This window comes from Oncorhynchus masou, chromosome 18 (genome assembly GCF_036934945.1).
Source record: "Oncorhynchus masou masou isolate Uvic2021 chromosome 18, UVic_Omas_1.1, whole genome shotgun sequence".
Taxonomy (NCBI): Eukaryota; Metazoa; Chordata; class Actinopteri; order Salmoniformes; family Salmonidae; genus Oncorhynchus; species Oncorhynchus masou.
The window spans coordinates 22,618,962-22,642,249 of NC_088229.1; the positions used below are offsets into that span (position 1 = coordinate 22,618,962).

General features: G+C 45.8%; 1 protein-coding gene across 2 annotated transcripts in view; it reads right to left on the reverse strand.

The window, feature by feature from the left end:
• Positions 1–131: 131 nt before the first annotated feature.
• LOC135504249 (calmodulin-binding transcription activator 1-like) overlaps positions 132–23,288 on the reverse strand; it is a 672,226-nt gene continuing 649,069 nt past the window's right edge. For both annotated transcript variants that reach the window (XM_064922633.1, XM_064922634.1), the window contains 13 exons: positions 17,390–17,556; positions 17,011–17,207; positions 16,725–16,803; positions 16,174–16,537; positions 15,542–16,029; positions 14,567–14,745; positions 13,358–13,595; positions 12,374–12,445; positions 12,127–12,147; positions 11,423–11,622; positions 10,597–10,671; positions 8,599–8,629; positions 132–3,030 (listed from right to left, as the gene is read on the reverse strand). In XM_064922633.1, the coding sequence (XP_064778705.1) occupies positions 2,998–3,030; positions 8,599–8,629; positions 10,597–10,671; positions 11,423–11,622; positions 12,127–12,147; positions 12,374–12,445; positions 13,358–13,595; positions 14,567–14,745; positions 15,542–16,029; positions 16,174–16,537; positions 16,725–16,803; positions 17,011–17,207; positions 17,390–17,556 (2,144 nt within the window). In that variant the 3' untranslated portion in view covers positions 132–2,997. The remainder of the gene's footprint in view (positions 3,031–8,598; positions 8,630–10,596; positions 10,672–11,422; positions 11,623–12,126; positions 12,148–12,373; positions 12,446–13,357; positions 13,596–14,566; positions 14,746–15,541; positions 16,030–16,173; positions 16,538–16,724; positions 16,804–17,010; positions 17,208–17,389; positions 17,557–23,288) is intronic.

Genomic DNA, 23,288 nt, shown 5'->3' on the forward strand with positions numbered 1-23,288 from the left:
ACTGTTTAATTGTGTTATTTTTAGCACCTTAGATTGTTTAAACAAGTGTTCCTCCTGTAAGTAAATTACAATTTACTTTTACAAAGAATACCAGCCGAGAGATGCTACACATGTACCTCGTTCAATGTGGCCACATTACATTCTGACAAAGAATAATTCTGGTCTGTCCAGACCCTGACAGCCTTAGTCAAGTTAAGCCTCCAGCCCACACTTAGAAAAAAGTATTGTCTTGTGTCGGCAGTTTGATACGTTGATCTAGTCTATTTCAGGGTTTCCCAAACTCGGTCCAAAGCTCAATGATTTAATAATCAAAGCTCAATGATTTAATAATCAAAGCTCAATGATTTAATAATCAACGCTCAATGATGTCATCACCCGTGCGTTGTCCTATTAAACAAATTAAGATTTAATAATCAAAGCTCGATGATTTCATCACCTGTGTGTTATCATTTATTTATTTATTTAACCTTTATTTAACTAGGCATGTCAGTTAAGAACAAATAACAAATTCAGGGGCAGAACGACAGATTTTTACCTTGTCAGCTCGGGGATTCCATCTAGCAACCTTTTGGTTACTGGCCCAATGAACTAACCACTAGGCTACCTATTAAACAAATGTTAAATCAACCTCAATTATAAAAATAAAAACAACAGGGCTGAGATTCACATGGACAAGGCTGCCATTTACAATCCTTATATGAACACAATCCATACAAACCATACAAATACAATCCATGCACACTAACAACACAATCCCTCTTTCTCATACAGTAGGCTTTTTTGCACTTACAATGTTACTGACCAGTGATCCCTGTGTATTTGGTGATGATGGCAAAAGAGCTTGGGTTGTTCTTAAGTGTGATAACAGAAGAGAAATGAGAGACTTAAAAGTTGCTGTAGAAATATTTCTCCCTCTACAATGTGTACCTCTATCTGTGATCCTCTGCCAGTCGGGATGGGACCTTGTGGTCTTTAATGCTAGTGTCTATTTCATTGTATGATTATCTGTTCTGCTAAGATTAACTTCATTCTCTTGTTAAGCAATATAGCATTCACATTACTTGGCACCATTGGCAAAAGATTCTTGGTAGCCCAAAACAAAAATGTAAACATAAACATACTTGTCTTAAGATAATTTTGAAGATTTCTCCTAACTCTAAATACGTTATCTTTTTTAAAAGTTTTTAGCATTTGCAATAATGTCATGCTTTCGCAAAATGTTTATCCCAAGAACAATCAAAATAAAATAAAATACTCTTATAGTGAAATACTTTTAATAATTTTACAGAGCATAGCCACTACTGCTTTTGTTGAGTTCTTTTAACCTTTGTTCATGTTTTTCATGCACATAGCTCATTTTTGTCCCAGGTATTTACACTATATACAAACAATACAACCATACTTCTTAGGCATTCAAACAAAACTATACAAATATTCTGTTTTTGTCTCATACCTGTTTTTGACCCCTTTTTAATGAATAAAATAATATATTTCTAAAATACAATCCCCTTTGGGTAAATGTTTTTCCCTACCTTCAGCCTTCTTTATATACAGAAACTGCTCAATTGTCAAAAATATGGATTTGTCTAACCCCTTTTTTGGGACTAGCTTAGGGACCCCTCAAAGAATCTCTAAGACGTCAAGGCAATGTATGTGATCTTCCCCTCAAAAGCCCTCACAGGCCCTGAAGTTCATTTAAAAAGAACAACGATAACCTGCATGACTGTAATCAGTACAACACAAAAGAGGCAAGTTTTCTTTCTTTTTAGAATACTGAGGAAACAAATGAAATAAGGCGACAGAAAAAGGAAAGATGAGGATGTAGGTATAATCTCAGGAACTAGAGGGCATGACTCTTGGGAGAATAGGTTGGTACATGGGCCACTCAGTTGCATTTGAACATGAAGACAAAAGCAAAACATTGAAATTCAGAGAATACAGACCTAACTTCCAGCACACAGGTGAAGACTTTCACCCATAGGCATGCATATTTGATCAAATCGACAACACAGAGTTTTGAAGAGACAAGTCAGTTGTAAATCGGTCATGGGCATGAGCACAAAACAGATTCAAGCAAAGAGGAATAGAAAAGAGAATAAAATAATAATATAAAAAATAAGAAGAAGAATTGTAATTCCATTGAATCCCCCTATCCCTTGCCTTACAGTACATAACCCCTCCAAACCTATATAACAAAAAAAGCCATTGTTTTAATAAGCCCCACCCATTTCTGCTCACACCCCTCCTACATTCATATGTAACCCCACCCCTTTGGACTGACTGGCGGGGTAGAGCACAGCGTAACAGGAAGGGTAATTTTGATCTATTTACCATACTAGTTACCATACTGAATGTAGTCATCTAACTGTCGACAGTGAGTGTATGTGTGCAAATGGATCAATGTATTACCGAGATTTTTTGGTTCATTAAGTTACATTTTTTTCTTCTTCAAATGGAATAATCAGTCACTTAAAAAAATATGAAATACAATTACAGCCCAGTCCCAAAGGTGTTTCTGCTTCTGTCATGTTTCCTTATGTTCTGGCTGGCATCTGCCTCCATCCTTGGCGCCTTATCCTCTTCCTTTGATCCACAGGGACCTTTTCAGACATGTCCAGCATTCCTCTTCCTTTACCGTCTTAAACCTAGACTCCGATACTCCCAAAAAGACAAAACAATCCATGAAAAAGTGCAAAAAATGCCATGAAGCAAATGTTCTGCCCCCACAGCTTCTTCCCCTTAGTTTCTAATTCTATACTCTCCAACATAAACAACGTCAGAGGGAAAAGATAAAGGTGAAAAATGCTGTTGTTAGAAGTAGAAGTAGAGTCAGCCACGCTGTCGTAGTAGTAGTAATAATAATCGCAGTGTTTTCACTGAACTGTTTTTTTTTTTCTTCTTCTCTTGAAAAATGTTTTGGGTATAAAGGGACAAAGAAAACAGGAAGAGTCAGGAGGAGAGTGATGTCACATTGTGAGGGGGCTCTTCTGAAGGTTTTCATGTTCCTTGGCCCTTTTCAATTCGTTCACTCTGAAACACAGACAGAGAGACAGAAGTCATTTAAACAGGGGTCTATGACCGCCAACACAGATCACTTCTCACAGGATGATTCTGTACTCTGTCTCAAACCATTCCCGAGAGAGAGACAGATAGGACACCTTTCCCGAGAGAGAGACAGATAGGACACCTTTCCCGAGAGAGAGAGAGAGAGAGAGAGAGAGAGAGACAGATAGGACACCTTTCCCGAGAGAGAGACAGATAGGACACCTTTCCCGAGAGAGAGACAGATAGGACACCTTTCCCAAGAGAGAGAGACAGATAGGACACCTTTCCCGAGATATAGACAGATAGGACACCTTTCCCAAGAGAGAGAGACAGATAGGACACCTTTCCCGAGAGAGAGAGACAGATAGGACACCTTTCCCGAGAGAGAGAGACAGATAGGACACCTTTCCCGAGAGAGAGAGACAGATAGGACACCTTTCCCGAGAGAGAGACAGATAGGACACCTTTCCCGAGAGAGAGAGAGACAGATAGGACACCTTTCCCGAGAGAGAGACAGATAGGACACCTTTCCCAAGAGAGAGAGACAGATAGGACACCTTTCCCGAGAGAGAGACAGATAGGACACCTTTCCCAAGAGAGAGAGACAGATAGGACACCTTTCCCGAGAGAGAGACAGATAGGACACCTTTCCCGAGAGAGAGACAGATAGGACACCTTTCCCGAGAGATAGACAGATAGGACACCTTTCCCGAGAGAGAGACAGATAGGACACCTTTCCCAAGAGAGAGAGACAGATAGGACACCTTTCCCGAGAGAGAGACAGATAGGACACCTTTCCCAAGAGAGAGACAGATAGGACACCTTTCCCGAGAGAGAGAGACAGATAGGACACCTTTCCCGAGAGAGAGACAGATAGGACACCTTTCCCGAGAGAGAGACAGATAGGACACCTTTCCCGAGAGAGAGAGACAGATAGGACACCTTTCCCGAGAGAGAGACAGATAGGACACCTTTCCCGAGAGAGAGAGACAGATAGGACACCTTTCCCGAGAGAGAGACAGATAGGACACCTTTCCCGAGAGAGAGACAGATAGGACACCTTTCCCGAGAGAGAGACAGATAGGACACCTTTCCCGAGAGAGAGACAGATAGGACACCTTTCCCGAGAGATAGACAGATAGGACACCTTTCCCGAGAGATAGACAGATAGGACACCTTTCCCGAGAGAGAGACAGATAGGACACCTTTCCCGAGAGAGAGACAGATAGGACACCTTTCCCGAGAGAGAGACAGATAGGACACCTTTCCCAAGAGAGAGAGACAGATAGGACACCTTTCCCGAGAGAGAGACAGATAGGACACCTTTCCCTAGAGAGAGAGACAGATAGGACACCTTTCCCGAGAGAGAGACAGATAGGACACCTTTCCCAAGAGAGAGAGACAGATAGGACACCTTTCCCGAGAGAGAGACAGATAGGACACCTTTCCCAAGAGAGAGACAGATAGGACACCTTTCCCGAGAGAGAGACAGATAGGACACCTTTCCCGAGAGATAGACAGATAGGACACCTTTCCCGAGAGAGAGACAGATAGGACACCTTTCCCGAGAGAGAGACAGATAGGACACCTTTCCCGAGAGAGAGACAGATAGGACACCTTTCCCGAGAGAGAGACAGAGAGATGAAGATCGACATAGCCCTTGTCAACGTTACCTGGTGCTGATTTGGAAAGAAAACATTAATCAATCTTTATTTTAACTGGATCTCATCTAGTCTAAATGATTCTGCTAAATCACTATGTCTTATGGCTCACTGAACCCATTCCTTCAGTACTTGATATTCTAATAGGTCAACTAACTTTGAAACTTGAGAATGGTTCTTAAAACAGTTGGATTTACTTTTAAACTCTTGAGAATATAATGTGATTGAAAAAAGGTCTCTTGATAATTAAACTCTCCAAAACTAATCTCAGGAGAGGAAACAGGAGTCCCTTGACAAGTCCACCAAATATTTGCTGGGCTGAAAGAGACCCTCAAGGTAGGCAGAGATTTACTAATTGGTTTGTATTTGGAATATTGCTATGCACCAAATAAATGACTATATTACTCAAGAATTGTGTGTCAATTAATTTAATCAGTGGAATGTATTATTGTGTCTATCACTAAATGATGAACTACAAACACAATTGAAAATTGAAGGCATTTAATTTGTGAAAGAGGTGAAAATGTATTAAGACTACAATAGTCTAACCAAACTTGTACTGCATTTGTATTGGGAACTGACATTACCTTGGCATTCCACTTGTGAACCATGTCCAAACTGAGCTCGAGCCAAACACTATATTATACCCCAGCATGTACAATAGACTCAATAGATCAGACTGTAAGTCACTAGCCAATTACTGTTCCATATCATAATTAATAGACATTTGCCCTGTGGTAATTGTACTACTGACTACAACACTGGGATTGGTGTATATTCTCTGACTCCCTTCGGTCTCTATACTGCTTCTGAGAGAGCTTTTCCCCCCTCGTAGGTAAACAGGATGAGTGGACAATGAGTGGACCATTTGTGGACAATGCAGGCCATTTGACATGAGTTTATACATGCACAGTGGGGCAAAAAAGTATTTAGTCAGCCACCAATTGTGCAAGTTCTCCCAATTAAAAAGATGAGAGGCCTGTAATTTTCATCATAGGTACACTTCAACTATGACAGACAAAATGAGAAAAAAAACCCAGAAAATCACATTGTAGGATTGTTAATGAATTTATTTGCAAATTATGGTGGAAAATAAGTATTTGATCAATAACAAAAGTTTATCTCAATACTTTGTTATATACCCTTTGTTGGCAATGGCAGAGGTCAAATGTTTTCCGTAAGTCTTCACAAGGTTTTCACACACTGTTGCTGGTATTTTGGCCCATTCCTCCATGCAGATCTCCTCTAGAGAAGTGATGTTTTGGGGCTGTTGCTGGGCAACACGGACTTTCAACTCCCTCCAAAGATTTTCTATGGGGTTGAGATCTGGAGACTGGCTAGGCCACTCCAGGACCTTGAAATGCTTCTTACGAAGCCACTCCTTCGTTGCCCGGGCGGTGTGTTTGGGATCATTGTCATGCTGAAAGACCCAGCCACGTTTCATCTTCAATGCCCTTGCTGATGGAAGGAGGTTTTCACTCAATCTCACGATACATGGCCCCATTCATTCTTTCCTTTACACGGAGCTGTCGTCCTGGTCCCTTTGCAGAAAAACAGCCCCAAAGCATGATGTTTCCACCCCCATGCTTCACAGTAGGTATGGTGTTCTTTGGATGCAACTCAGCATTCTTTGTCCTCCAAACACGACAAATTGAGTTTTTACCAAAAAGTTCTATTTTGGTTTCATCTGACCATATGACATTCTCCCAATCTTCTTCTGGATCATCCAATTGCTCTCCAGCAAACTTCAGACGGGTCTGGACATGTACTGGCTTAAGTAGGGGGACACGACTGGCACTGCAGGATTTGAGTCCCTGGCGGCGTAGTGTGTTACTGATGGTAGGCTTTGTTACTTTGGTCCCAGCTCTCTGCAGGTCATTCACTCAGTCCTTCCGTGTGGTTCTGGGATTTTTGCTCACTGTTCTTGTGATCATTTTGACCCCACGGGGTGAGATCTTGCGTGGAGCCCCAGATCAAGGGAGATTATCAGTGGTCTTGTATGTCTTCCATTTCCTAATAATTGCTCCCACAGTTGATTTCTTCAAACCAAGCTGCTTACCTATTGCAGATTCAGTCTTCCCAGCCTGGTGCAGGTCTACAATTTTGTTTCTGGTGTCCTTTGGTCTTGGCCATAGTGGAGTTTGGAGTGTGACTGTTTGAGGTTGTGGACAGGTGTCTTTTATACTGATAACAAGTTCAAACAGGTGCCATTAATACAGGTAACGAGTGGAGGACAGAGGAGCCTCTTAAAGAAGAAGTTACAGGTCTGTGAGAGCCAGAAATCTTGCTTCTTTGTAGGTGACCAAATACTTATTTTCCACCATAATTTGCAATTAAATTCATAAAAAATCCTACAATGTGATTTTCTGGATTTTTTTCTCTCATTTTGTCTGTCATAGTTGAAGTGTACCTATGATGAAAATTACAGGCCTCTCTCATCTTTTTAAGTTGGAGAACTTGCACAATTGGTGGCTGACTAAATACTTTTTTGCCCCACTGTATATAACCCCAATGTCCTTTACCTGGTGTCACTGAGCTTAGTAGTGAGCCCCCACAGTGCTGTATATGTCGGTTTAGTGTTTTTCACTGTGCTATTTCCTCTTCCTCTCAGTCTGAGATGTTGTTCCCCTGAGGTGTGAATCCATTACTGGTACACCTCCTGCTGTTCTAACTCCCTGGAGGTAGAGGGGACTTCCCATTGTTTGTGTTGTACTGCTAGTCTGACTATGACCTGCATGTGCTATCACATCACTGTAACCCAGATCATGACAAACATGCATGCTATCACATCTGTATAGTACTATATCTACCTCACCTGCTCTCGGAGCACAGTGACCCATATTCTACAGTATAACATACCCCAACCCGGTCTCAGGGCATTTCCTATTATTCTGTATGTAAATCTGAGACACTCCATTTAGTATATGTTACATTTGGTATGGTTACATAAAACAGATGGTAACTTTAGGCAAAAACTATATGGATATGAGTGTCTGCTGAATGACTTAAATGTAAAATGATACATTCAAAAGGCCCCATTGTCTCAGAAGATGAACTACAGTGTCTGTGACTCATACAGATGATGAGGCTGATGAGAACTGTCATATAGGTATTTTTGTCAATATGCCCAAAGTCTTTTTGGAAGTTTTCAGACACACAGTTTGTACCCATGGGGAATTTCTATAATATTTTCAGTGATGATGCATGTGTATTTGAAGCAGCCCTGAACTAGTGAGAGCTCCCAATGAAATGCCTAGAGGAGCTTTGACATTTTGAGTAAACAAAACCCAAGGGGGGTCATAACCCCCTCTACTGTGTCATGTGGGGCGCAGCTGTTTGAGAGAGAACATCCGTCCCATAGCATGCCTGGGGGTACATTTTAAAGAGCAAGACCCATAGAGGTGTCACCAGTCATGCAACATAGTAAACATGATGTGAATAGGCATCTTCATAACCACACAAAACAAAACATGTAATAATGAAAATAAAATCATTTCCAGAGGGGAGAAAGAGGTGCCTGTTAAGTGTTACGGTGACATAGTCATTCATAAGCATTGGTTAGTTTAATAAGAGTAAAGTTACATTTGATCTGAGTTTGAGCTTCTCAGTCAGTCCACCTGTGGCTCCAGTAGGCAGCCTTCATGCAAGCAGGCATCAAGCAACAGTGATGGACAAGATAGAGGGAGGAAGACAGAGAGAGAGAGAGGAGGGAGAGATGGATGGAGAAAAGCAAAAGATAGAGGGAAAAGGGGGAGAGAGAAAGAGTGGATGAAGACAACGACCCAGCAGATAAAACTATTGTTAGAGAGAGAGAGATAGAGAGAGGCAGAGACATACAGTGTGGACAGGGAAGAGAGAGAAGCACGAACTGAGTTGCTGAGGCTGCACTCACCCGCTTGAACAGTCTATGGTCCATCAAGGGGCTTCGCATAAACAGCAAAACAATACCAGACAGCTATTAGCACAAGTAGGAACTGTGAGGAAAGGAAGGTGGGCGAGGAGAAGAGAGTAGGGGAGCGAGGAGAAGAGAGTAGGGGGGCGGGGAGAGGAGGTTAGGGGAGTGAGGAGAGGAGAGTAGGGGAGCGAGGAGAAGAGAGTAGGGGGGCGAGGAAAAGAGAGTAGGGGGCGAGGAAAAGAGAGTAGGGGCGAGGAAAAGAGAGTAGGGGCGAGGAAAAGAGAGTAGGGGCGAGGAAAAGAGAGTAGGGGTGAGAAAAAAGAGAGTAGGGGCGAGGAAAAGAGAGTAGGGGCGAGGTGAAGAGAGTAGGGGGCGAGGAAAAGAGAGTTGGGGCGAGGAAAAGAGAGTAGGGGCGAGGATAAGAGAGTAGGGGGTGAGGAAAAGAGAGTAGGGGTGAGGAAAAGAGAGTAGGGGGAGAGGAAAAGAGAGTAGGGGGTGAGGAAAAGAGAGTAGGGGGTGAGGAAAAGAAAGTAGGGGGCGAGGAAAAGAGAGTAGGGGTGTGAGGAGAAGAGAGTAGGGTTGCGAGGAGAAGAGAGTAGGGGTGAGGAAAAGAGAGTAGGGGGCGAGGAAAAGAGAGTAGGGGCGAGGTGAAGAGAGTAGGGGGCGAGGAAAAGAGAGTTGGGGCGAGGAAAAGAGAGTAGGGCGAGGAAAAGAGAGTAGGGGCGAGGAAAAGAGAGTAGGGGTGAGGAAAAGAGAGTAGGGGGCGAGGAAAAGAGAGTAGGGGCGAGGTGAAGAGAGTAGGGGGCGAGGAAAAGAGAGTTGGGGCGAGGAAAAGAGAGTAGGGGCGAGGATAAGAGAGTAGGGGGGTGAGGAAAAGAGAGTAGGGGGTGAGGAAAAGAGAGTAGGGGAGAGGAAAAGAGAGTAGGGGGTGAGGAAAAGAGAGTAGGGGGTGAGGAAAAGAAAGTAGGGGGCGAGGAAAAGAGAGTAGGGGTGTGAGGAGAAGAGAGTAGGGTTGCGAGGAGAAGAGAGTAGGGGGGCGGGGAGAAGAGAGTAGGGTTGCGAGGAGAAGAGAGTAGGGAGGCGGGGAGAAGAGAGTAGGAGGCGAGGAGAAGAGAGTAGGGGGCGAGGAGAAGAGAGTAGGGGCGAGGAGAAGAGAGAAGGGGACGAGGAGAAGAGAGGAGTGGGTGAGGAGAGGAGAGGAGGGGACGAGGAGAAGAGAGGAGGGGACGAGGAGAAGAGAGGAGTGGGCGAGGAGAGGAGTGGGCGAGGAGAAGAGAGGAGGGGACGAGGAGAAGAGAGGAGTGGGCGAGGAGAGGAGAGGAGGGGACGAGGAGAAGAGAGTAAGGGACGAGGAGAAGAGAGGAGTGGGCGAGGGGAGGGGAGGAGTGGGCGAGGAGAGGAGAGGAGGGGACGAGGAGAAGAGAGGAGTGGGCGAGGAGAGGAGAGGAGAGGAGGGGATGAGGAGAAGAGAGGAGGGGACAAGGAGAAGAGAGGAGTGGGCGAGGAGAGGAGAGGGCGAGGAGAGTACAGGGTAAGAAGAGAGTAGGGGGGCAAGAAGAGAGTAGGGGTGCGAGAAGAAGAGAGGAGGGGATGAGGAGAAGAGAGGAGTGGGCAAGGAGAGGAGAGGGCGAGGAGAGTAGGGGGTAAGAAGAGAGTAGGGGGGCAAGAAGAGAGTAGGGGTGCGAGGAGAAGAGAGTAGGGGCGAGGAGAGGAGGGGGGTGAGGAGAGGAGAGTGGATAGGATAGGAGGGTGGTCTCTGAAGTGTTGTATATAACCCCCAACCTTTTGTATCGTCCAAAAAATAAATAAAATAGAGACATGAAAACAGAGAACTTGTCTTATCAGATCTGTGCAAACTCATTCTTGCCATCTAACGTGTAGTTTACCCTTCATATATCTAGCAAATCCCTACGCTGAATGGTTGTGTATTTGTGTGTGAATATAACAAACCTATTTAAAAAAAACATATGAATTAGTGTTGTGGGCGGGGCTTACCTGTGGCGGCAGCGGCGTAGAAACCTCATGATCTTCCTGGCAGCCTGATCCTGCCTCTTAGAGAGCAGACTACTTCTACAACACACAAGACAAGAGGGAACACTGGCTTTTTAGAGGGTCCACAGTAAACAAAATACACTGTGGTTGTGTGTAGCTAGTCTAGTTCTCATATTCAACCATGCTTTTAAACTTTATTTTGGAGATTCTGTATAGCATGGTTACTGGCCTCTCCAATCCTTTTTTAACTAATTGGTCTTTTGACTAATCAGAACAGCTTTGAAAAATATTGGGTGTGAAAAGATCTGATGTGAATGGTCAAAAGACCAATTAGTGTACAAAAATATACTAATTGGGCTGTCTGTGTAAACACAGCCGTAGTGTCTTCATCAATATATATACACATATGCACAGTCCTTGTATGTTTAAAATCTAAATCATTTATGCATGAGCACAGGAGGACACCATGACCCTGCAAATGGGACTGCAGTTGATCATCCCTTACAAATGGATTTCCCCAAGGGAAGTCTGCAAGGTCAAGTGGAGAAGAGCATAACTATCCTGTAATGAGCCCCTGTACGTGTCAGTGTGTGTTTCTGTGTGTGTGTGTGTGTGTGTGTGTGTGTGTGTGTGTGTGTGTGTGTGTGTGTGTGTGTGTGTGCGTGCACGCGTGTGTGTGTGTGTGTGAGTGCATTTAGCTACTTGTGCTGCTGTGTGTCAGTGTGAGTGGTAGCTACTTTGTGTGTGAGTGTGTGTGTTGATGTGTGTGTTTAGCTTCCTGGGCCTGTGTTGTGTGTATGCATCAGATCATGTCACTGTGTATGCATACCTGAGTTTGTGTTGCACCAGGGCAGCGGCGGCTCCTTGCCGGTGGAGCCTGAGCCTGCCAAACTCCTTGTAGCCGCGGTAGTACTGCTGGATCAGCACGGCTGCCCGCCTGCTCTGCTGGAACTTCTTCTGCTCCTGGTAGCTGCGGAACTTACTCTGGATAAGAATGGCGGCCTGCGTCATCTTCTTATAAAGTGCATACTGCCGCAAAAAGGACCAGAGAGAGGAGAATATACAGAGTCAGGAACAGGGGGTTGGGAAGACCCAAACGATGGCCTCAAATGCACACATATATTGTCTGATTCATACTATATGGCCAAACCAAACCAAGCCAAACTAGGCTGACCTGGTTAGGCATTCACTATAGTTGCTGGAACCGTGCTGGAAAGGAAAATAGACTAGCCAACATAATAGGGTTTATGTCAGCCCTAGAGTGTGAATCAGGCAATATTACTGGACTTAGGAAAGGTGCTGATGTAGGTTATGAGTATCAATATAACCAAGTCAAGTGTGATAATCAAGTAAAGCTAGGTAGCATTGTTGCATCATCTGAGACAGTCAAAAAAACAAGCAAAGCTGACATGTGTTCTGCCCTCTGGTGGCTTTGAGTCTCTAGTGACTCTTATCAAGGAGTGCCATTTTAAACCCTAAAACCTTTTGACAAAAATAACAATTTAAAAATGAAAGACAGTGAAAAGATGTTACCTTCAAGGCTATCCATGTTAGCTTGTAAACAAAGCAAAGGTGAGATTGTGAATCACAAACAGGCATGAACAAGGATCAGCCTGAGCCTAGAAAAATGGACTAAACTGAATAAAGTGAAACGCTAGTCTAAAAGTCCCTAATTAATGTATTACAATCTGTCCTGGATCTAACCAGTATCTGTAAGGTCATGGAATATGGACAACACATCTCCATGTGTGTTGTAAGGGGCTGACTGTGCCCAGCTTACCTGTTTGTATTTCTTGTAACAACGCTGAATGACTGCCGCAGCTACTTCCTGTTGCTCTCTGAATGGGCGTCCCTGTGAGAGAGTAGAGTAGGAGAAGTCAGAGGTCAGAGTATTGGAAGTGGTGTAGTAGTCTATTATAGAGGGCCACTGCTCCCTGAGGTCTCTTCCTGGGCCCAGGGCCCTGGTTGTCTGGAGGACAGACAGAGGACCTGAGGTTGAGGACGCTGGGGGAGAGGCTCCATCCTAGGCTGGGAGAGGAGAGAGGTAGCTGGTGGTGCCAGCCCAGTGTTGCTCTCCTCCCCAGTCTCAGCTGGCAGAGGGGTAGAACAGATGACTGTGAACGACAGTGAACAGTTTGAGACGTGGAAAGTCATTAAAGCTAGCTATGGGGGATAGGTAGCAAGGTGAGGAAGTGGGGCAGGTGGGGGCGAAGTGAGGCTGGGCGGGGTGTGTGGAGCTGGTTAAGGACAGGCAGCAGCGGGCACCACACACATTATTTAAAGAGTAAGAGAGAAAGGGAAAGAGAAAGAGAGGGACAGAGAGAGATTATAGGGAGCAGGGAAGAGGGAGCAGTGCAGTCATTCCTTAAAGCAAGGCCATGCTCTGCTCGATGCAAACTTTGCCCATGCTGAAACCACAGGGACCACATAGTTTGAGTGTGTCTTAGTGAGACAGATACAGAGAAAGAAAGATGGGATAACATATGAGTGTTAATTAACCTATTAACATAATCCATTGATGATTACTGGGTGAGCATAGATAGTGTCTTGTGCACTCAGAACACTTGGACACAGACCAGGATGTAGTTTTGTTCATATAGCAACCTTTCCAGATTCAAGGGACCCATTCATAACTTGACATTTCACCTGATAACATTAAGGTCAACACCACATCAAAATAGAGTGGAAGTCCTAATAACATTGCTGTACATTGTTTTGTACAGCAGGTTTTTTACTGTGTGTGGTACCTCATCCCGGCCTGTACCTTGTACTTGCGGAAGGCAGTTTGGACGAGACGGGCGGCCTCGTACAGCTCCCTCTGCTCGGGGTCGGACAGGGTGAGCTGGGCCAAGTCTCTCTCCACCTTGTTGTTAGAGGCCTGGAGGAACTCGCTCCAGTCGGCCGGGGAGGGCAGGGTGGGCCTCTCCATGGACCCCTCCCTCAGGGGAGACCCCCCTGGGCTGGGGCTGGAGGATGGAGTCAGAGGATCACTGTACAGAGATCTGGAAGGGGAGAGAGCCAGGGAGGAGCAGGGGATGGTGACAGTTTAAAAAGTAGTCAGCTAAGTGTTGTTATCTGAAGATATATACTGAACAAAAATATAAAATGCAACATGCAACAATTTCTAAGATTTTACAGAGAATACATTAATTAGGCCCTAATCTATGGATTTCACATGACTGGGAAGAGGTACAGCCACCCACTGGGGAGCCAGGCCCAGCCAATCAGAATAGGTTTTCCCCCAAAAAGGGCTTTATTACAGACAGAAATACTCCTCAGCATTTGGAGGTCTTGAGGTAGCGTGGTTACATGTGGTCTGCAGTTGTGAGGCCAGTTTGACGTATTGACAAATTCTCTAAAACGACGTTGGAGGCAGCTTACGGCAGAGAACTGAAAATAAATTACCTGGCAACAGCTCTGTTGAACATTCCTGCAGTCAGCATGCCAATTGCATGCTCCCTCAAAACTTGAGACATCTGTGGCATTGTGTTGTGTGACAAAACTGCACATTTTAAAGTGGCCTTCTATTGTTCACAGCACAAGGTGCACCTGTGTAATGATCATGCTGTTGAATCATATTAATGATATGCCACACCTGCCAGGTGGATGGATTATCTTGGCAAATGAGATATGCTCACTAACAGAGATGTACACATTTGTGTTCAAAATTTGAGAGAAATAAGCTTTTTGTGCATATGGAACATTTCTGGAATTTTTTTATTTCAGCTCATGAAACATGGGACCAACACTTAAATACATGTTGCATTTATATTTCTGTTCAGTGTAGTTCCAATAGACTACTGCTATGTCAAGCACATAAAATATTTGGTAAAACATTTAGGGTCAGATTCCCAGATCAGAAAGCCTACAAATTCTCCGTTGCACATTCGACAAGGTATAAGCTTCATTTGCGTACAGGAAACCAGACCTAGATCACATTCAGTCCAGAGTGCGTCTCTGTTGTGTTGCTCACCGTAGCTGTATGATGCTGGGAAGCTGCTCCACGTCTCCGAGGTAACTGGCCAACCAGCTCATGGTGTTGCTGACCCCAGCACTGTCCAGGGGCACTCCATCCAGGGCCACAAAGTCCTCCCTCTTGATTCTCTCTGGGGTCGCCTCAATGATATGCTCTGCCAGAGTCATCATGTTGTCCTGCAGGGGGAGAATCACCCAGGATTGACTATACTATAGATCACACACTTAGCACATTGTCATGTCATTGCCTATTTTCTTGTAAACTCTGCTTTTTGGTTATTGTGCAACATTCTTATTTTCATTGTCTGAGATGTTTCCACATTATGAGTGTTGAGTGTGAGAATTCAATCTAAGGAACAATGAACATGATCCATGTCAAGACAATGACGTTTAGGATGATTATGATCATAACGATCACAATAATTGTTATTGTTATTGCTGTGCTGTCCTCCCCGTCATCTCCCAGGCTCAGCCTCAGTAGCAGTGTGACTGTGATGGATGGCAGAAGGCTCCCTTGGCTGTGAGAGCCGATCAATGGATGGAGTTTATTATGTGGTGATGGAGGTCCACGCACTGCCAGGGAGGCCTAGGTTCTGTGTGTGTGTGTGTGTGTGTGTGTGTGCGTGTGTGTGTGTTGACTTCACACGTCAGGGCGTCCAGTGGCATGGCCCAACAGAGCTGCAGGTGGTCAATTTCAATCTTCTTGTCATGTTTATTAACTGACAGTCCAGATTGATAGACTTGATGTTGCAACTATGACATGCTACAGATATGGTGGTCTGGTAAACTAGTGTGAATGTAAGTGCAATGAGCAGGTGAATGAACAGGGTTGGCAGTGGAGTGAGTGGTAAACAGTAGAGTAACAGTCTTCACTAAAGACATGGTACAAAGTACAGTAACTATCTCTAGCAAACGTATGATAAAGAGTAGACTTGAATAAAGAGACAGTGGAGAGTAGGGTGAGTTCACTGACCTGCAGGTCGTCCATCTGCGTCATACAGTCCTGGTTCTCCAGATCTTCTCTATAGGAAAACAGCTCAGTGTCCACCATCTCTCTCTCAGCCATCACCAGCATGTTCCCCAGCTGTTCCCTCTGTCTCAGCCTGCTAGCCAGCTTCTCCTTCCCCAGGCTGCTGCCCCCAGAGTCCCCTGAACCCTTTCTGCCTAAGCCCCTGCTGGAGAAACCCTCCCTAGAGCTCCACTTGGCTACCCCTGCTCCTCCAGAGCTTCCCCCACCCGAGAGACTTTTGTCTGGGCTGAGGCCCTCAGGGGACGGGCTCTTGGTGCTGAAGGACAGCTTGTGGAGCTGCTGTTGCTCCAGGCTCAGCGGGACAGACATGGCCTTGTCGGGCCTGGCCTGGAACAGCTCTGGGTTGGGCTTGTGTTTCTTGGCCAAGGGAAGGTCTCGCTGGCACTCACTGCTGTAGTAGTTGGAGGGCTCGGATCTCGGCCTTCTCAAGTCTGCAGAAGGGTTAAAAGATACTATTTTAGAGCCATTTAAGCAAACTGTATCAACAAAACTTTGTTGTCTAAAGGTATTTTCCATTGCCCCTTTCCCACACTGATACCAGTGTGGGACCTCCCTCTCCTTTAGTCTGCATTGACCTGGGTTGAGGTTGGTGGAGGTGGTGGAGGTGGTGGAGGTAGTGGTGGTGGTGGCGGTGCCGCCTTTCTTTCCGCCGGGCGCCATCACGCCGTCGCTGGCCCATGTGACCATCCAGCTGTCTGAGGTGGGAGCATCGTGGGGGGTGGGGGAGAAGGACATGCGCGTGGTGGGGGGCAGAGGTGCAGGGGGCTGCTGTTCCTCTCTTTGCAGTTGCTCCAGACACTCGGCCAGCTTGGTGTGGCCGCGGGAGCGGGCGATGGACAGGGGCAAGCGTCCCAGAGAGTCAGGGATGGCCAGGGCCCGTCGGTCCCACTTATAAAGGACCACTGCCGCTTCCAGGTGACCCAGGGCACACGCCCACATCTACAGAGAACACCGCAGGGGCACAGGTCAGAGGTAGCAGGTCAATGGACACCGAGGGATGGCTCTAGTAACTTTACTTTCTTGGAAAAGTTCAACTTCCAAGTTCATTCTTTATGAAAAACTTTATGGGAGGCTTTATGGAAGACCCCTGCAGTGCTTTCATGAGATAAAGCTCTCTATATCTTACCAGAGGGGTGCAGGAGAAGTGGTCCACATTGAGTGGGTCCACCTCCAGCTCCAGGTCAATGCTGTCTGCATGCTTGGTGCTGGTGGGGGATAGAGAAGAACACTGGTAGACTCTTAGACTAAACTCTGGATAAAATAGATAGATTCGTGCTTTATTGACAGCTTTTTAATACATCATTTTCTGGTCCTAAACTAGTTCCATAATAGATATTCCTAGATCCTAGGGTCTCTCTGTACGGTATATTAACATTACATTTAGAACCAGTCAATAAAAAGTTCTCACTCACCGCCACCTGATGAGTGTCTGGATGAGGGTGGCGTAGCCCTGCCCTGCGGCCAGGTGGAGCAGGGTCATTCCCCTGAAGGTCTTGGAGTGGATCAGGTGTTTGGACTTGGCCCAGCAGGCCCGGTTCATCATCTTCTCACACACCACCACCACACGGCTCTCAAAGCTGCTGCCCGCCTGACCCTGCCCTGACACACACTGACAACACACACAAACACATCAACTACAACACCAACAGTTTACAACACTTTACAACACCTGACTTCTCAAACAGCAACACAGAGCATGTTTTTTCCATGTAATCCTCTGTAAGCCAAATATCTACCATATACAGTACATCAAATTAAATAGCACATTTCCTATAGTATGATGTACCTTACCTGTGTCTGGCTGTTGTTACCCCCACTACCTCCTCCTCCTCCACCTCCTGCTCCTCCTCCTGCTCCTGCACTTCCTCCGCTGCCCTGCTGGTGATGGGAGGCCATCTCTGCCATCCGTCTCTCCATCTGCTCCAGGCGCTCCAGGATGGACATTCTGAACTGGTTATCTGCAACATAGGCACATAACACACGTCAGCATCCATAGACCTACAGTATAATATATGGTCAACAGTGACACCCAGTTAGTACTGCCGCATGGTACCTATAAAGGCATCTGTAGAAATCGGAAGAACTTTGCAACACAGACACATACACACACATGTCAGCACCTATTAGTGATCCTGGTTAGTCCTACTAGTGTCTTATGGTACTTATGAAGGCATACAGACAGTATCTGAAACACAGGCACATACACTGAGTGTACAAACACACAGGTCTGCAAACCAGTGTCCACTACAGTGTCATATTGCATACAAGCTGAACATGTAGGCATTTATACAGAATCAAGCCTATCAGTAAGCACATTACATACAGTATAAGATTGAGTACTGTCCAACCGCATAACATGTCTAACCACACATCATGTCCAACCACACACCATGTCCAACCACACAACATGTCTAACCACACAACATGTCTAATCGCACACCATGTCCAACCACACACCATGTCCAACCGCATAACATGTCTAACCACACATCATGTCCAACCACACACCATGTCCAGCCGCATAACATGTCTAACCACACATCATGTCCAACCACACACCATGTCCAACCACACAACATGTCTAACCACACAACATGTCTAATCGCACAACATGTCTAACCACACACCATGTCTAACCACACACTATGTCTAACCACACAACATGTCTAACCACACACCATGTCCAACCACACACCATGTCTAACCATACACCATGTCTAACCACACACCATGTCTAACCACACAACATGTATAACCACACACCATGTCCAACCACACACCAGTTCTAACCACACACCATGTCTAACCACACAACATGTCTAACCACACACCATGTCCAACCACACACCATGTCTAACCATACACCATGTCTAACCACACACCATGTCTAACCACACAACGTGTCTAACCACACACCATGTCCAACCACACACCAGGTCTAACCACACACCATGTCCAACCACACAACATGTCTAATCACACACCATGTCCAACCGCACAACATGTCTAACCACACACCATGTCCAACCACACAACATGTCTAACCACACAACATGTCCAACCACACACCATGTCTAACCACACACCATGTCCAACCACACAATATGTCTAACCACACACCATGTCCAACCACACACCATGTCCAACCACACAACATGTCCAACCACACATCATGTCCAACCACACACCATGTCCAACCACACCATGTCTAACCACACAACATATACACCACTCATGTTCCATGATATGCTCTAAGCTCATCTTCATCTATCTCTCATCATCTATGAAAATAAATGTCATCTGAGCCTAATCATTATTAATCACAAGTACAGGGATAACAATAACATCAATCATTAACTTCATCACAACAATTGCCTTTAGTAAAATAACATTTAAGGCCCATCAATCACCCACTAATGGCTACATGCACAGTAACTCAGTCATTCTTAAAAGCCACTCATCCTACAGTACACTGTCATCACAGACTCATTTGAAATGGATGATTGACCAGAGAGTGGATGGTGTCCACACACCACACACACACACACAGACACACACACACAGACACACACACACAGACACAGACACACACACACACACACACACACACAGACACACACACACACACACACACACACACACACACACACACACACACACACACACACACACACACACACACACACACAAACACGCAGCCCTAGACACACACTCTCTGAGGGGAGTCTGCAGATGAACCCTCACTCCTACTGGTGAACCAACTAGTATATTATGACCAAGATTTCTCATTCCTGTGTGTTCTGCCCTAAAACATTCCATTGGCTTATATGGTAGGAGGGCTGGGAGTCACTGGACTAAATCAATCAACAAGCACCAGTCCATAAGTCATTTGCATGCCTACAATGTATTTTATGCTTGAAGCCACAGAAGTAAAATCTAATGATGAGGACTAATTGGAGAGAAAAAAGCAAGTTAAATGGGTAGAGTAAGAAGCAGAACTGCACTCCATCATTTGTGTTAGAGGTCCCTTTAAACATTCTCAAGAGCTGTAATCTGACCTGTAGTTAGAGAGCTTTAGCACTCACACCAAGTCCATTACACCATATTCTCTTTCACATTTGAGTAGATGCTCTTACCCAGAGCGATTTAAGAGGAGATACTGGGGTTAAGTGCTTTGCACAAGGGCACATTGACAGTTTTATCCACCTAGTCAGCTCTGGGATTTGAACCAGCAACCTTTTGGTTACTGGCCAAACCCTTTTAACCACTAGGCTACCTGCCACACTAGAGGAGAGAACTCTATGCTCAAACAAGCACGCACACACACACACACACGCAAATGCACACGCATATATACACACGCACATACACACATACACCCACACAGACTGCTGTGCATAGACAGTGGGGTGTGATGCCCAGACAGTGAGCCCACTGCAGCAGGAGTGTGGAACACTGCATTAGCATTCCTCATTTAGCCACTGTGAGGCTGTTTCTGTGGCAACCTGCTGCCGAGTAACTAAGCGACAGGAACATGCCTCTGTGTATATGTTTTTTTCCTTCCTGCGGCATTGGCTTATTGATGAATGGGAGGGCAAGAAAAGCACACAATGGAAAAAATATGATACATGTAATTATCCATCACTATGTTATAATAATGGTCATAGATATTTTATTTTTCCAGAGGGGACACTGCAGTAATGAACTTCCTAAGTGGGGAGTCACCACAGCAGGGACCCTTTGACATTTACACTACTGCCATATCTTGGCAGTCAGTTGAAGGCAGAAGCTCTCCTCTCATCGGAGAATGAATGTCATGCTTGGGTTCCCTATAAGTCAATATAAAAAGAGGTCAAGTAATTGTTAGTGTTACAAGAAAAAAATACAATCAAAGGCCAGTAAATTACTGCTATTACTGATGATCTGTGGTGGTTAGAAAATAGCAAATGGACATTTATCCCACACACCCTCCTTGTGTCTCTCCACAGCGCTCTTACTGTCACCAGCCAACACTGACACTGTTAAATTACAAACCCCAACAGTGATACCTTCCATTATCTCTCCATAGGTGGCTAAGGGCAAGGTGATGATGAGGGCTGTAGAGGTACAATAGCCAGCCAATACCCTAGTGGTAGGAGGGGGAAGGTGTGGGTGAGAGGGGGTTAGGTAAGTCATAGCCCTGCAGCATGTCTAGGCACCAGGGTTATGCTCTCTGAGAGAGGGAGGAGAGAGGGAGAGGAGGGAGAGAGACGGTGGCGGGGGCAGGAGGAGAGGACTAGCTGACATCTCTTTGTTCAGACACACTGCTGCAGTGTGCTGCAGTGCAGATGATGTCATTGCCACCTGATGCCTGCTGCTCTGAATGTGATGAACGTATACTGCAGAGGGAGGGGGAGGAATGGAAGAGGGGAAGGGAGGGAGGAGGAAGGGGAGGGAGGAGGGGAGGAGACAGAAGAGGGATGGAGGAGGGGAGGGAGGGAGGAGGGGAGGGTAGGAAGGGGAGGGGAAAGAGGAGGGGAGGGAGGAGGGAGGAACAAGGTGAGGGAGGGAGGGAGGGAGGGAGGAGTGAGGGTGGGAGGATAGAGGGGACCATGCAGCCAGAGAAAACAGAAGTACAACAACACTCTGACATCACCAACACCCTCCTTGTGCTTTGTTCCTCCCTCTCTTGACAGTGTGCGATAGCACCCGTCTATACTGTCACTCCCACAGTTAGGCAACTAGGCAGCAGCGGCACAGAGCTCTGACTGACAGGGAGCCTGGCACATCATATGAACAGTAACTCACTAATCACTTGCCCCAGAAAACATATAGAGACATGTTTTAGCTGACAAACAGGAGTTGCTCAAACTGTGTTTCTGTGTTTGAGTGAGCGATGGTTTTGTCTAAAAGACCAAATGAAATGCAGAAGGCTGCTCTTGTGTTCTACATAACATTCTATGACCTCCAGATCTTGTCTGTTACTTCCTTCACACCCGCTGATAATCCGAGCCCTCTTGCCTAGAGTGAGTGAGGAGCATGGGAACTCTATAATAACACCACTGCATGAGTCCTCTTGCCTAGAGTGAGTGAGGAGCATGGGAACTCTATAATAACACCACTGCCTGAGTCCTCTAGTCTAGAGTGAGTGAGGAGCATGGGAACTCTATAATAACACCACTGCCTGAGTCCTCTAGTCTAGAGTGAGTGAGGAGCATGGGAACTCTATAATAACACCACTGCCTGAGTCCTCTAGTCTAGAGTGAGTGAGGAGCATGGGAACTCTATAATAACACCACTGCCTGAGTCCTCTAGTCTAGAGTGAGTGAGGAGCATGGGAACTCTATAATAACACCACTGCCTGAGTCCTCTAGTCTAGAGTGAGTGAGGAGCATGGGAACTCTATAATAACACTATAATAACACCACTGCCTGAGTCCTCTAGTCTAGAGTGAGTGAGGAGCATGGGAACTCTATAATAACACCACTGCCTGAGTCCTCTAGTCTAGAGTAGAGTGAGTGAGGAGCATGGGAACTCTATAATAACACTACTGCCTGAGTCCTCTAGTCTAGAGTGAGTGAGGAGCATGGGGACTCTATAATAACACCACTGCCTGAGTCCTCTAGTCTAGAGTGAGTGAGGAGCATGGGAACTCTATAATAACACCACTGCCTGAGTCCTCTAGTCTAGAGTGAGTGAGGAGCATGGGAACTCTATAATAACACCACTGCCTGAGTCCTCTAGTCTAGAGTGAGTGAGGAGCATGGGAACTCTATAATAACACCACTGCCTGAGTCCTCTAGTCTAGAGTGAGTGAGGAGCATGGGAACTCTATAATAACACCACTGCCTGAGTCCTCTTGCCTAGAGTGAGTGAGGAGCATGGGAACTCTATAATAACACTACTGCCTGAGTCCTCTAGTCTAGAGTGAGTGAGGAGCATGGGAACTCTATAATAACACCACTGCCTGAGTCCTCTAGTCTAGAGTGAGTGAGGAGCATGGGAACTCTATAATAACACCACTGCCTGAGTCCTCTAGTCTAGAGTGAGTGAGGAGCATGGGAACTCTATAATAACACCACTGCCTGAGTCCTCTAGTCTAGAGTGAGTGAGGAGCATGGGAACTCTATAATAACACCACTGCCTGAGTCCTCTAGTCTAGAGTAGAGTGAGGAGCATGGGAACTCTATAATAACACCACTGCCTGAGTCCTCTAGTCTAGAGTGAGTGAGGAGCATGGGAACTCTATAATAACACCACTGCCTGAGTCCTCTAGTCTAGAGTGAGTGAGGAGCATGGGAACTCTATAATAACACCACTGCCTGAGTCCTCTAGTCTAGAGTGAGTGAGGAGCATGGGAACTCTATAATAACACCACTGCCTGAGTCCTCTAGTCTAGAGTGAGTGAGGAGCATGGGAACTCTATAATAACACCACAGCCTGAACACTCTAAGGTAAGTGAGGATCATGCATGCTAAGCATATGGAGAATGTGACAACACCTCTACCTGTCCCAATCATCCTCTGCTCCACTGTGACTCTCATTAACAGCACCCTGGGACCATATGTGTTGGGGTCCCTGCTGACATTGTAGTCAGTCTAAAGGTCTCCTGAGTGTCACCCTGCAGCCCCCCCCCCATCTGTCACAGCTCTGTGACATGTTAGCCATCTGCTCTCGCTCTTTGAGCTGCTGGGCTGAACTGAAAAACAGG